This window comes from Mus caroli, chromosome 15 (genome assembly GCF_900094665.2).
Source record: "Mus caroli chromosome 15, CAROLI_EIJ_v1.1, whole genome shotgun sequence".
Lineage (NCBI taxonomy): Eukaryota > Metazoa > Chordata > Mammalia > Rodentia > Muridae > Mus > Mus caroli.
In genome coordinates this window covers 66,464,110-66,479,146 of record NC_034584.1, presented here as the reverse complement: position 1 = coordinate 66,479,146, position 15,037 = coordinate 66,464,110, and the positions used below count along the sequence as shown (strand labels likewise).

The following is a 15,037-nucleotide window of genomic DNA, read 5'->3' as shown; positions in this document are numbered from 1 at the left end:
GAAGAGGACATCAGATCTCATTATGGGTGGCTGTGACCCACATTGTGGTTGCTGGGATTTGAAGTCAAGACCTTTGGAAGAGCAGTCAGTGTTCTTACCTGCTGAACCATCTCACCAGCCCCCAAGATAAACATCTTTTTTTTTGTTTGTTTTTTGTTTTGTTATCCAAGACAGGGTTTCTCTGTATAGCCCTGGCTGTCCTGGAACTCACTCTGTAGACCAGGCTGGCCTCGAACTGATTTCAGGCTGGCCAGAAATCCGCCTGCCTCTGCCTCCCAAGTGCTGGGATTAAAGGTGTGCGCCACCAAGCCCGGCCCAAGACAAACATCTTAAAGAAATATACCATACTCATAGATAGGAAGACTAAATGGCATAAGATATTCTCATGTTTCCAAAATTAATCTATAGGCTTGAAAGTTTGGATGGAAATTCTACCAGATGACCTTAAAGATTTACCTTGAAGAGTGATTCTGAAATTTCTGTGAAAGAGCAGGGGGTGGGAAATACTCAGATGGCTCCAAAACAATCGTCAGGTGAGGGCTGGCCCTGCCAGGTCACAAAGGCCACTGCCACAGGCACTGAAAAGCCACCGAGTCTGCCCAAAGCTTTTGGAATGACTCGGTCAGAGGACGGGTAGGAAGTTTTCAAGTAGGCAGCAGAAGGTTGTCTACACCAGGGGGAAGGCTGCCTATCCTGATGGTTCACAAACCGTGCTGAGCATTGTCATGTTTCCTCGAGCCTTCAGTAACCCTGATGCCAGTTAAATGACAGTGGGAGGAGGGCTGACATTTCTAAGATCCTAGGTAACTACAGCACAGAGGAAGGCAGAGCAGTCCTGCATACACCCCAGGCAGTAACTGCAAGGGTGTGGCTCACTGGGTAGATGTAAGGGCCATGAGAAATGAGGGAGGAGAGTGGGAAGATCACATGGCCTCAGGGTAGGGCCATAACGCCTACTTTGTATACTGACCATGGCAGCGAGAAGGTGTGACTCAAGCTGTAGTAAAGAGAGAGGCAGAGCCACTGTGCACCAGCAGTGTGGCCATAATGCAGATGTGCACCAGCAGTGTGGCCATGATGCAGATGTGCACTAGCAGTGTGGCCATGATGCAGATGTGCACCAGCAGTGTGGCCATGATGCCCAAGCAGAAGGCAGCAAGGAGGGGTGGCTGCAGTTGGGAGGCCAACAATAGCAGAAACAGGAAAGATGAGGGTTAGAGCTTGGGTGAGAGTAGAGAAGGCAGGCATGGGGAGGCAAGAACAGCACTGGAAATGCTTGGGCAGTCTGGACCCTGAGCTAGCAGTACAGGGTCCGTACTCCACCAGACACCAACTCTTCCTGTTTGGACGGAAGCACCTATCATCATCCCTTCCACTGAACAGCCACCCCCACCGGGCAGTTGTCTCTTGGTGAGTCACCACAGCTTGGCTGGAGAGAGCAATGATGAGCACAGGAGATCGATCGATGGTCCACAGACAGGCTCTCGTTGCCTGCAGTGTAGTCACCTGTTGCTGATGAATGACAAACACCCCAATCCTCATCCCAGGGGCTTAGAAAGTTATTTTCCAACCGGAATTTAAACAGAAGAACAAAGTCAACCTTCCCACATGCTGGCCGAACAGGGGGCCTAGCAATGTACGTACTTCATAGGTAATTAAACAGACCTCTTGGGCAAGTGTGGTGGGTGGCACGAAGTGTCAGAATCGGCAGAGATGCTCTCCTACGAGCCCCAGGGAGGCAGGGACAGGCTGACCTTTCCCGTGGCTACGCTGTGGTGCTGTGAAATGACTGTCTGTGAGTCAGAAGGCAGGTAGGTGGCAGGGCTAAATATAACGATGGGCAGGCAGTCCAGCACATTAGCTTTGTTCCTTTGGAGCAAAAGCAGACAGCCCATTGAATACAAAACAAAAGCAACACGCAATGGCCAACACAACCCAAAAGCAATCATAGATCAGGATTAAAATCTAAGATATACCCACCCCCGCGCCCCCCCTCCCCGTTTCAGCTCAAATATGAAAAAAAAAAAGAGTTGGCAGAAGAGAATAAACATCTGTTCAAAGTCACCAGTGAACCACTCAAGGCCTAGATGGGCGGTCAGACTGTGAAGAGGCTAGGGCTGCAGGCCCAGAGTCTCTAGTCCCTGGAGGCCTTCTATAAGGGGTAAGGGGGCAGAGAAGAGAAGGCACCAAGGAAGTTAACACTGGCTGGTGAGAGGGCAGCAGCCCGCCCTGGTTGTATAAAAAACAAAGCAGAGAAATGGGCAACAAGTATGAAAGCAGCAATGAGGTTGCCATGGGGACCCAGCTAGGAAATGGGCAACTTAGGAGTCAGAGCTTCCCTGTCTCCCCAAAGGACCAAAAGCCTACAGGACCGGGAACTAGGTAGAGGTTGTGTCTGGTCCCTGAAGGCAGATGGCCGATGAGAACATCTTCACAGAGGTAGTGTAGGTCAAGGTAGAAAAGTTCTCATGGAGCCCTGGGGTGGGGGTGGGGGGAACCCCTGCTTCTGATGACAAAGGGGAACAGCAGGGCTCTCTGAAGGAGACCAAGGAATAGCTCTTGAGGCTGAGGGGGCAAGGGCTGAGTGAGGAAGGGACACCCAGGTAGGTGGCAGGTAGGCAGAACCTGGGAATTCAGAGACAAGGATCCTGGATTTGTCCTCTCAAGATATGCACAGTAGGGCGACATGCATTCAGACAGATTCTCAGGGGGCTTGTGCTGGATCAGGGGTATGTCGACGGCAGGACTGGTGTGATCTCCTGGTCACAAATGAAGACCCTGTGAGAACAGGCAGGAAGTAACTGAACTGCATGCCAGGCGAGTGTGCTGGGCACTGTTAAATATTCTCTCCATCCTGATGTTTTCTAACCCAAGGAAAAACCAAGTTTCAACAACATCTCAGGCTTGCTTGCTTGCTTTCTTTCTTTCTTTCTTTCTTTCTTTCTTTCTTTCTTTCTTTCTTTCTTTCTTTCTTTCTTTCTTTTTTTAAATCAAAACCAAAACACATGTTTGTGGCAATACTGAGGCATCTAGGAATTCCAAAGACAGAAAGAGATATACCCCTGTGTTAAGACTGCAAGCAAGCTGCCTCCAGCTTCTAGGTGCTTTGGGATGAGTCACACCACTCTTTAAAAAAATAAGACTGAGAACTCCAAAAATCCATATTTATTCTCAAAAGAGAACAGCAGACCAGGGCAGAGATGCTGAACAGCTCTTCCAATCTCAGAGGACAGCCTTAGGGGAGCAGGCAGGTTATGGGAGAGAACACAGCCAACTGCAGAGCAACGACCCACTGATAAAAGTATTCCCAGGCCACAGTGGCAACCCCTGCTTTAGCTGTCAGCAAACTGTGAAGTGGGACACCGTCAGATGTGATTCACACATAGTCCTGGACTCTGGATGAACACCCGTGTTGACACCTCTGCCCCTAGCAGCCTGCTCCCAGGGTGTTCATCAGAAAGCTGGCAAGAAGCGTACCCACCCATGGGAAGCAGAGCGGGTTCTCATCAGAGCTTAGCAAGCCACTGGTGTCTCTGCTGAACCCCAGACTGTGAGCATAGGGCCATTCAGTGACAGTACACAGGGAAAAGAAGGAAAAGCAAACTTACCTGTGGCCACATCTCCTACCACTCTGCACTAGTGGCCTCCCCAGAGAACTGTGCATGTCTCCAGGGCAACTACAAACTACCTACCTTCTATGGTTTTGTTGTAGCAGCAAGAAAAATCATCACTTTTTTGATTGACATCTTATTCCATAAGAAATGATTTAATAGCAGTTTGATATATATGTGTATATATATATACACACATATATGTGTGTATACACACACACACACACACACACATATAAAGCCTGGAACTAATCTATCCCCTTCTATGGAAAGAAGGTCACTTACCCACCTATATCAGTAGCTACTATACCCCAAGCTACAACTTTTCTGGGAACCCCAGAGCACTCTATGTGTTCAGGCAGACAATGGGAAGCCTCCAGACATGGAAAAGGCAGAAGGCCTTAGGTCTGGTGCCATCACTGTGTGCACCCATGGAGGGAGAGCAGTGTCCGGATGAGGCTGTCCATGGAGGCTGGGTACCGTGCTGCTCCAATTCCACTGTCACCATAGACATTATTTTTACTTTTAAACACACTGCGGAGTTTCTGAATGAACAAGCATGCTTTCTCTACGGAAATTAAGGATGAGTGTTGGCTCGTTGTTTTAGCCAACTGCTTCTACTGCTCTGGTTTTCTTGAGCATATTTTATGATAACCAGATGGGCTCTTTTGGCATCCATGGATTTTATGAATACATGAGAAGGCATCTTTGAAAAATATTCTACCTGGAACAGCCTACGCTGACAGACTCCTACGAGACACCCGTTGCTTTCTTTTACCTTTGCAAGTGTATTTTATTTTAGTTACATTCTATTCAAGTTTATTTTAGATATCTGTTACCATACACACACACACACACACACACACACACACACACACAATCTCCTTGTTCGTTCATGTCTTTTTCTTTCTTTCTAGAAGCACGTTAAAAAAAAAAAAAGCATAGCCTGTCACTAGGGTTGGTTGCTAAGCCATTTGTAAGCCCTAACCATAGGTTCGGTGGTGTTTTGATATATATAGTTTGGACCTCTGGGGATGCTGGTGAGCTCAGGATGTTGCTTTTGTGTCAGTGTGGCCGGTGGTTCCAAGTTTGTATTTTAGCGATGTGTTGATGGGCTGTGTAATACTGAAGAAGTCACCTCATTGGAACCTTGGCTCTCTCATAGTGATTGTAGTGTACAATCACTACGGCAATGCCCACTTTACAGGGAGGGTGGAACGAGTTGGATGCCCCCATGTACTTGTGCCTGCTGCATGATCCGTGATCACATCTGCCAGGGTTCATCAGAGAGGAGGGGCTGCTGCTGGGTACAATAGGAACTGGCTCACATAGTTGTGGAGGGCAGAAAGCCCTGCAACAGGTTACCCATGAGCTGGAGACTCTGGAGGAACATGGATCAGTCTGAGACAGAAGGGCTGAAAACCTTGGAAGACACTGAGGATAAATTCTGGATTCCAAAGATTGGAGAAGTGCAGGAGAGTCTCTCCAAGGTCGTGTCTGTACCACCCATGGTTTTGATGCTTGGATGATGTTCACTCATGTTGAGAGCTGTCCTTACCCTCCCAGTCCCTCAATTTTCAGGCCAGCTCCTCTGCAGCCGGCACACGCACCTTGCCAGTTCTTGAATATGCCTTTGTAGGCTGGCTCTGCTGGTGTGGCCAGAGCAGCTGTTTTCTCTTCACGACTAGCGCCTGCTTTCAGCTGTCATTTCCCAGTTGTCATGATGATTGTGATATTGTGGATGAATTCAAGAGAAGTATTATTTCAGAATTACATCCTGAAATTGCCCACAGCCTTTCTCCTAATGGAAAGATTGAACGCTATAAACGGTGCTGTGAAGTTCACGCTACAAGCTCATTTTTATTTGCGACTCTAACCATTCTTGCATGCCCTCCATCCTCATAGTACCTCTAAGCTCCTTGGTCCTGGTAGGCTGCCTCCATCTGTTTGCGACTTTTCGCCCTTGTCTTCCTATTAATTGTCAGACAAATCCTTTCTGCGTATCCTATTTGTGATTGCCTGTGTTGGTATAAGCACAGGTGGGATGCTCCATGCCATTGTCTGTTCTTCCCCAGCTCCCCAGTGGGAGAGAGTTCCTTCCCAGTATCTCCTGTGACGTCTTTCCCCAGCTTGTCTCTCTTGCTTCTGCAACTGCCCTGTGCCACTTCCAGCTTTGCTCTCGCCCAAACTTCTGCCCCAGCCGGAGCTGGAAAAGCCCCTGCCCATGGATGCTGCTGCCTTACTTTGCTGCCTTCCACTGGGTTAGAAAGCACAGCCGTTCAGCCTGTGAAGAGGCCACAGCTTTAAGATGATTGCTTTTTGAGGTTTCTAGGCAAATTGTGTGTTTGTTTGTGTGTGTGTGTGTATGTGTGTATGCATGTATGTGTAAGTATGCAAAGTATGCTTGTTCCAAAGTTTTCCAGCACCAAGGCATTGCAGATAGGTATTTTCCCTCTTTTCCAGTCCCCGGTGTTCCTTGGTTTGGTCCCTCATGCTCAGCCTCTGGCCTGGGTAGCACATAGTAGGAACAGATGTCAGGTCATAGAAAGTGCTGGGAGTCTGAGGAAGGATTGCTTTCAGTTAGTGTACCCAAGGAGGCACTATGGAAGGCTTAGACTTGGAGGATGTTGGAGGATCAGTGATGGTTGTCACAGAGTGAAAAGCTGGGGCCAAGATGGGACATGGCAAGCAGAATGGTAGACTCTTCTCGTCCCTTTGCGGTGGCTGGTCTCATTGGCAGCTGGTCTCCAGCCTTTGGTCGGGCCTTTACCGAGGGCATCGTTCCTTGAGAGCCCCATTGGAACTTGTGGGTCATTGTTCTCCATGCAAGTCCACTTTCCCCACACTAGTCCCCAGAAGGAAGCTGCCTGCCGAGGGGTGGTGTTGTCAGTGTGAATGAACGCCCTCCCACCTTGTAATTAGTCCAGGGAGTAGAGACTACCATGTCCCTTCCTGCTACTTCTTGGACAAACAAATCAAACCCTGCCTCACAAAACAGACAACTCTGTTTGACTTGGGATTTGTGTCTTCCTTTCTAGATGGAATCAGCGTGAGCGGCTTTCCCCTGTCCAGTCCTTTCCGCCAGGTGGTCCGGCCCCGAGTGGAGAGCAGACCCACAAACCCTTCTGAGGGCAGCAAGACGGGGGACCTTGGCCACGTCAAGGTTAGTCCATCCGCGGAGTTTCTGCTAGAGCGCTTTCCGACTCAGCATTTGGAGTACTTTTCTGAAGGAGATTGGTGGCTTGTGATTGAAAGTGGTTTCTCATATTTTCACGTCTCGTGGAATTTCTCGGGACAGCAGTCCCGAGGGTACTCATGTGCCGTGTACTTGGGGGATGCAAGCTCTGATTTTGCTGTGACATAGAGACTGGGAAGGCAGGCATGCCATTGAGGACGGTGAGCAGAGGAGTTGATTTTCCCCTTGTCTCTTTCCTTTGAGAAGTGTATTCACTGCCCAATCCTCAGTTTGGATATTCACCTCATAGCAGTTTTCCTAATCATTTGGCAACTCTTGCAGGTGCTGGTTTGTAAGCCCACAGTTCCTGGAGCTCTCTGTACAAAGCTGGGATGCTCAGGACACGAGGGCCAACAGGAGCAGAGCTTGCTGCTTGCAAGGAGGGTATGTGAGTAGTAGCTCCAGGCACCACCAGTCCAGACCCTGCAGAGGTTTCCCCCGGCTCTGAAGTGTACAGTGGGGTGCTGCAGGGCTCTGAGCAGTGACTGAGGTGCAGGCGTAGAGTTTGAGTGTGCTTATGGCCACCCTGTGGGCGTGCTGTTTGCTATCCCCATGCCAAAATGTGAGCGAGCACTGGCTGGTGGGGCCACCCGAGGAGCTCGGCCCAAGGCCCAAGTTGGGTGGGAAGAGCTGCCCTGTGAGCTGCCCTGAGTAACCTTGGTGCAGTATGGAGAGGGGTCTGTGTTCTGTGGGGTAGGGGGAGGCTATGCCAGTGGCTTGAGGCCCGCCTGTGGGGCATCTGAGCAGGAATGATGTGATTTTATCTGAATTGTGTGAAACCCATAAAATCGTCACTGGTATTGTCGTGGGTGATAGGACTGCCAAGCACTTTCCTGAACCGGGTACATTGTGTTTCCCTGAAGGGTATAGGTGGCTGGCAAGAACTGTGTCCATACTCGGGCCGTTTATCTGCATGTGGTGGGAGGACTCGATGACTGAAGATGGATGCTGTGTTTGGTGCGGGGACATTGGTGACAGTGTCTACAGGGCTGAGGCTGCAGCTCAGTGGCTGAGTGCTTAGCCAGCATGCTTGAGGCCCTGGACTTGTATCCCTATCACACAAATTACATAAGCCAGGCCTGTCTGCCTCTCAGAGTCTCATCTGAAAGACTGGCCATTGTGGGCTTTCGGACAGGCTTAGGGAAGAAAGAGTAAGGCTCCTGGGCTTCATTTTCACACCTAAAGAAAATGGATATTAGGGAAGATGAGTGGGTGGCAGGCTGCTAGCCCAGGAGCTGCTCTGGAGGAAGTAGGGCCATGAACTTTGCCCTTGCTAGACACTTGCCTGGTGTCTCGTTAGGCTCAGATTGGTTCTGACTTTTACTGTCTAGCTCTCCTTTTCCAGCTATCATTGGGGGCCAGTAACTACCCTTTGAATCACATGTGACCTGCAATGGTCCCATATGATCAACACACGACAAGGGCTCTGCTGAGAGCCGGCTGAGAGGGCACCAGCTCATGGAACTGGCTGAATACTGTGGACCCAGGTTGGGCTGTGTAGGGCGCTACTACAGCTGCCTATAGCTTTGCCTGCTGGAAGCACAGCTGGATCAGACAGAGAGACGGGACAATGGTGCAGCCATTGGAGAGCCAGACCCCTTCCCATGCTCTGCCTCTTAGTACTTAAATAGGCCTCCTTTCCACTTCACACCTGCATGTCACTTGCTGGAAGAAATGCTGAAATCTTGACAAAGCCAAAGGTTGCCAGGGGGCACTAAGCCTCCTGTCCTTTGCACACTGGCTTTGGAGAACACTTGCCCTCTTTTTCAGTATACTGTCTCTTGGGACTGCAGCTGGCAGGCACGGTAGCCACAGTTGTGTCCGTGGCACCTTACAGCGTAGCTAGAGACTGGACTTCAACTTCAAGAACTTCGGGGAAAAGTTGGACATTAAACTCAAAGTAAGCAAAAAAGGAAATGAAAAACAAAACAAAACAAAACAAAAACAGCAGAAATCAATGAACTAAGAAACAAACTAAATCCCTGAAGTAGACAAAGTACCCAGAAGCTTGTTCTTTGAGAAAGTCGGTGAAATTTATCGACTTTCAGCCAGATTGATTAAGGAGTAATTATGTAAATTGCCAGTATTGGGACCAAGCTAGGGAGCTTCTGCTCAGGCTCTGCGGAGATGATGAGGGAGGTGCCTTACGAGGCACTGTATTCAGAGGATGGGTAGGTCAGCAGGTAGCTTTGTATCCATCACGGAGAGAGTTCTCATTAAAACCTTTCACAGAGAAACTCCTTAAGGGAGAAATAATAGGAAATCTTCGTAAACTCCTTTAGAAAACTGTGAAAGGAGGAATCCGGCCAGTAGGATGCTCAGGGCTAAAGATGCTTGCCATGTGTGTCCGTGGGATGCTGAGGGCTAAAGATACTTGCCATACGTGCCCAAGGACCCGGGTTCAATGCCTGGTACCCACATGGAGGTGGAGGGAGAGAAATGACCCTTAAAGATTGTCCTCTGACCTTCATGTGTATCCTGTGGTGTGTGTCCTCTCCCAGCTGTCACACGCATACAGTAATGATGATGATGTAATAATAAAATGATGATGATGATATAATAATGATAATGAAAAGAAAAATGAGAAGAAGTAAGAGAAACAGATTTTGAAGAAAACCCACACAAAGCAACACAGTTGCAGACTGTTTCCATCCCCCCTCCCCTCAGCTTTAACAGGGCTAAAGCAGGAGTTTAGCCTATGCTACCTCATGGACTATACAGCATCAATTGAGCGAAGCTCATTGATGGAAGGCAAGGTTGGTTTAACATCAGAAAACCCACAGTTGTAACTCTCCATGTTGATATAAACTTGGAAAGGAAAATGAAGTAAATAGCTTCATCTGATGCCACGTGCAGCATTTAATAAAGTCTAGCATCTATTTCCAGAGTACTCTCTGCCACCGTGAAATAGAGAAGAGCTTCCACTGTCTGACTAGCTGCTCTCCCATGCCTCACAGGGAAGGTCTTGACCTGGGCCCTGTGGAATCTCTGTGACACTGCAGCAACACCACACAGAGATACTGGCCATAAGCTGCTAGGTACATGCTTTTGCACTTAATATTTATAGTTAAAAATGGTTGTACTGGAGGAATCCACAAAAAATTCAAGTTAAGCAAATGACATGTTCTCCCTTCCCCTTCCTCTTCTTCCCCTTCTTCCCCTTCCCCTCCCTCCACTCCTCTTTTTCTTTCTTATGTGTGTACCTGCTGTCCTGTATCTGGAGAAGCCAGAGGACAACATATAAAAGAGCTTTAATGAAAGTTATTTACGTGCGAGTGTGTGTGTGTCTGGGTGTGTCTGTGTCTGTGAGTGTCTGTGTCTGTATGTCTCTGTGTGTCTGTGTGCATGTTTGAGTGTGCATGTGCCAATGCATGCGAGCGAGTGGTGGGAGAAGAACTTGCAGAGCTGCCTCTCCCTGTCTATTGTGGGTTCTGGGGATTGAACTCAGATCTGGAGCTTCTGCAGCAAGTGTTGTGTCTTAATGTAGGTCCTCTTCCTGCCAAGTGGAAAGAAAGGAAGTTGGCAGAGAATGGTTGTGGGAGAGGAATGCTCAGTGGAGTAGGCAGCCCCTGAGCAGGAGGCATCGAAAGAGAAGGCTTCTTTCAGCAAAGGCTACTGGACCAGGCTGCAGTGGCGGTTGGGACTCACCAGACAGCATGGTGATATGGACATTGACATGGCCTGGAGGAGACCACCATGAAGACACCAGTGAAATTGCCACAGTCACCTGCTCCCAGGCCAGATCTGCCTTTCTGACCAAGACACGGTGGCCCAGTTGCCATGGGTGACTGACCAGAATCAGTCCAGTAATTACATAGCAGAGCCAAGATGGCTCCCAAACATTCAGTTCCAAGCTCAGGGCCCAACTCTTCTAGAATGCTGGCAGCTCAGGGAGAACAGTCACTTGAACCTGCTGAGTCCAGAGAGCAGTGTGGCAGAGAGGCTCTGTCGCCTACCAGGGACCTTTCCGTTCCCCAGGGCTGCAGTTGCGCATCATTCAGGGGAAATTAGGACACAACTTCATGAGGTAAAGTTAATGGCCAGGGTCAGGCAGCCTCTAAGTAGAAGTTAAATCCAGCCCAGGTGCTTCTGATTTCAAGGCTTGTGCACAAGCCATTTCTACCACACTGCAGTGTCACCGCCGGCACAATTTCTGTGCCTCTGAATTTATTACAGGATCCAGAACACCCTCTATTGATTCAAGCTATATTGATGAAATAGTCATGTCTAAGCCTTTTGGCCTATCTGACCTCAGTTTCCACCCTGTGAAAGGCAGATAATAAGGCTTCCTTCCAGCCCTTGTTGGGAGGGCAGTGTCTGCTATTAGTCCTGGTAGATAAGAAAAGCTCACAAAATGGCAAATCCAATTCAGCTCCAAATTATTTCTAATCTGTCCCAGTGATAGTTACAGAGACAGGACATTTCCCCTGCAACATTTAAGCATAAAAGCTTCACAGAAATCCTTTAATCTGCTCAACAATTTTAAAACTTAATAAGAAATTTAGAATGGAGAGCTGGGGAGAGAGGCTGTTGTCTGTGGAATGCTAAAACAAGTGCTAAATGAGGCCAAAGGAACATTCCTCCAGGTCTAGGTAGTGTGAAGCCAAGACCTTTTGTCACCATGGCTGTTGTGTCAAACCTTCTGCAAGTGTGTGTGTGTGTGTGTGTGTGTGTGTGTGTGTGTGCCTGTGTGTACATGGCATGGGTGTTGGTCTTATGGTGCCTTCTACTTTATAGTTTTGTTTTACTTTGAATTATGCATATATATATATATATATATATATATATATATATATGTCTGTTTATAGGTATGTGCACACAAATGCAAGTTTTCTTGGAGGCCAGAGGTACTGGGTCTCCTAGAGATGGACTTACAGGTACTCGTGATCTGCCTGGTGTGGGTGCTGGAAACTGAACTCAGGTCTTCTAGAATAGCAATAAGGACTTTCACCTGCCAAGCCCCATCCCTATCCTTTGAAACAGGGTCTTTCTTTGGCCTGGAATGTCACCGTAGTTGGCCCATGAGCTTCCAGGGATCCTTGTGTCTTCTCGTCCCATCTCTGCATTGGTAGGGTTACCCGTATACATCACCAGGGCAGGATTTCTGCATGGAACCTAAACTTGGAACCTTGTGCTTGCATGGCCGGTGCTTTACGTATTGAGCCATCTCTCTAGCCTTCTTGCAGCTTTGATCCAATCCAAGGGTTTGACCGCTAGTGAGTGGTTAATCAGTACATGCTCAGTTCTAATGCTGGGAGCAGAGCCATGCACAGTGTCTGAGAGTCACATTCTGGCCAGAGACTAACACTGAACAATTAAATGCTGGCTGTGATGTCTGCTGAGGACAGACACAGACAGAGACAGGGGTGACTTCCATCTCTGGTTTGGAGAGAAGGTCTGCAGACTTCATTGCAGCCCTGGTGAGAGAGGGACAGGTGTACCCAGCCCGTCCCACTCTGGGTCATTGACGGGCCACTGGAGTCACGTCATTATTTGGATACTAACGGAAGCTGCCAACATTTGAAGTATTCTTATTGCCAGTTATTTTTTTTCCCCCAGGTGATTGCAAGTTAATTAAAGATAGAGGTGAGACTTACTGATGTCTGCATTTCCTCCTTTGCAAGCAAGGGGCAGGCACATGCAGTATGTAGACTCTTAGTGAGTGTGGAACCAGTGAGGCAGAAAGGCACTGAAATGGCTTCTAGAGCCACACCCCACCCTTGGCAGTGCTCGTTGAAACAGTGTTAGCCTGCCCCACCATCCCATGGAGGGCCCCCCTCACCTTCTCACCTGGAGGGCTGGAATGTGTACTTCTGGGACACTCCTGAGTGATGCAGCTGAGGTGGGGACCTTGACTTGTCCCCCCCTTTAGTCTTTATTAGTAGTAGGACTAGCCTTTGGCATCTTGTTTTGGTTTTTAAGACAAGGGCTTTCTGTTTAGCCCTGACTGTCCTCAAACTTGCTCTGTAGACCAGGCTGGACTCAAAGAACTCAGAGAGATCCGTCTGCCTTTGCCTCCCAAGTGCTAGGATCAAGGTATGCACCACCACCGAGACTTACCTACAGCATTCTTAAGAGGCTTTGAAACCTTCCTGGTGTACCTCAGTGACAGGCATGCGATAAAAACAGGAGTTCATTTTGAGATATACTTCCTGGAATCCCAAAAAGGAGTTTTCATCATCCTTTGTCATAAAACCCTGACATAAGCACATAATTAAAACCAAGTCTAGGCATTAAAAGGCTGATCTGGGGGCTAAAACCTTTGCATAGAGATATGGAATCCTGCCTGCTCCAGCCCAGGATGTGCCCATAGTTAGGATTAATGGCTGTACAGCAACAGAAACCATCCATTGTTTGAATGCATGGCCCTGTGCTGCAAAGGGCTACACTGTTCATCTGCAGGGTCTCCAGGGACACTGGGCGTTTTTCAGAGCCAAGCAGGTCTCATGGGACTATTATCGTGAGCTGGCTTTTGCCATCACACTCAGCATGATTGATCTGCAGACAGCAGGGAAGAGCCAGGCAGGAGCAGAAAACGTGTACTTTTATTGCATTCTTGCCAAAGAAGAAAATTGAGTTAAGTCTGCCATTTGGAATGACTGACAGTAAGCAATATGTTTGCTTGGGTAAGGACATTTAGGTGACATGATTAGTCCCTAAAAATCCAAAGCAGTTTAGAGACTATGTCAAAACCAAATAATTCTTACCCTGCTTCCCAAGTATCTACATTTTATCAAAAAGGACAAAGCAAGAGAAGAAAACCAGTGTTTATTTGATGTCATACAGACCTGCAGTGACCCTTGCTGTTGGCCAGCTTTGTCACAATGGACAGGTTCCTTCGAGTAAGTCATGTATGGAATGGGGATGATCCTTAATACCCCAGTAGAGTTCCTGTAGTGAGGTGGGTTCCATGGATCCCAAATACAGAAGAAGGCCTGGTTTTCTTTGGAATGAGTAGGCCCATGGCCCCATGTCTATGCGTGTGCTTTCCGTGTGGTCTCCTGGAATTTGGTGAAGCTGCTGGCCATTCCTTCCTCTGTGAACCTTTGTGAACCTTACCTTGCTGATTTGATGATACGAACAAAAAAATCCAGGAACCCGTACTAGATTTTATTAGATGTTTCCAGATAGTCATGTGGGTTTTTCAATCTAGCTTATTAATAAGATGAATTAAATTTTTTAGAATATTAAACCAACCTTGCACTCTGGGGAGAAGTCCTCATCTGGTCATGATGTAGCATCTGCCTTGGAACACACCTTGTATTTAGGAGGGAATCTGGTAAGAGAGACATGGGATTTGAGGGTCCCAGCAACAGGCTGGCTAGAGTCTAAACAAGCTAGAAAGCTCAGGGAGGGACACCAAGGCTACGCTTCAGTAGCATCTTGAAGCTGCAACCACTGAGATTATGAAGCGGCAAGGATGGCTTCAAGGTTTGCGCTCTACAGTTATTTGGTACGTATGATGTAGAGTGAAAACAAGTGGTGGCCTGTGTACTCTGCTCAGGCTCTCCAGCCCTGCCTTTCTAGCCTGTCAGGATGCCAGTCACACAGAGCTCAGTCTGGCTCCAGGACACAAACTCCTTCCTCACCTTAAGTGCATTCCTCCCTTTAGTTTTGAATGAGCTCATGTAGGGCATGCCTGATACAAACCCTCTACTCGTTCAGTAGCCATCGGAGAGGCAGTCCCCTGAGAATTTCTGCTTAAGTTCAAGTTCATGATCTCCTAATTTCCTCTGTATCACAGTCCTTACACATCATCCATCCTGAGTTAGTGAGCTTTGCATAGAGTTCTCTTATGAAAGGTGCTTTTACTGGCATATCTGATCTTTGATAGCATAGTTTTGGGTTTCTAGTCTTGTAAATTTAGAAATAAATATATTTCCAGTACTTTTAGAATCCTAACTCATGCATTGTACAATACAAACTGCTTTTGAACTCTCTTGAGTTGTCTGGTAATTTATCCGTGTGTGTGTGTGTGTGTGTGTGTTTCTTTTCTGTTGTTGATGTAATTAATGATCTTTTAACTCCGGGTAATGCTAATAATCCTCTTATATTGAAATGCTTATTCATATTTTTAGTTGAAAACCCTAATATTTTTTCATGATTTAACTCTGTTGGTAGACCACAGCAGAGTCCATGTCATTTTTGAATGGTTTGTTTGTGGCAGGTCTATAGCTGAGTGTGTGTCATT

The 15,037-nt window shown here is 47.8% G+C and overlaps 1 protein-coding gene across 3 annotated transcripts in view; it reads left to right on the top strand.

Moving 5' to 3' along the window:
• Nucleotides 1–15,037, top strand: part of Trappc9 (trafficking protein particle complex 9) — a 481,588-nt gene that overhangs the window by 154,001 nt on the left and 312,550 nt on the right. For all 3 annotated transcript variants that reach the window (XM_029469729.1, XM_021182812.2, XM_029469728.1), the window contains one exon: nucleotides 6,650–6,774. In XM_029469729.1, coding sequence (XP_029325589.1) covers nucleotides 6,650–6,774 — 125 coding nt within the window. The remainder of the gene's footprint in view (nucleotides 1–6,649; nucleotides 6,775–15,037) is intronic.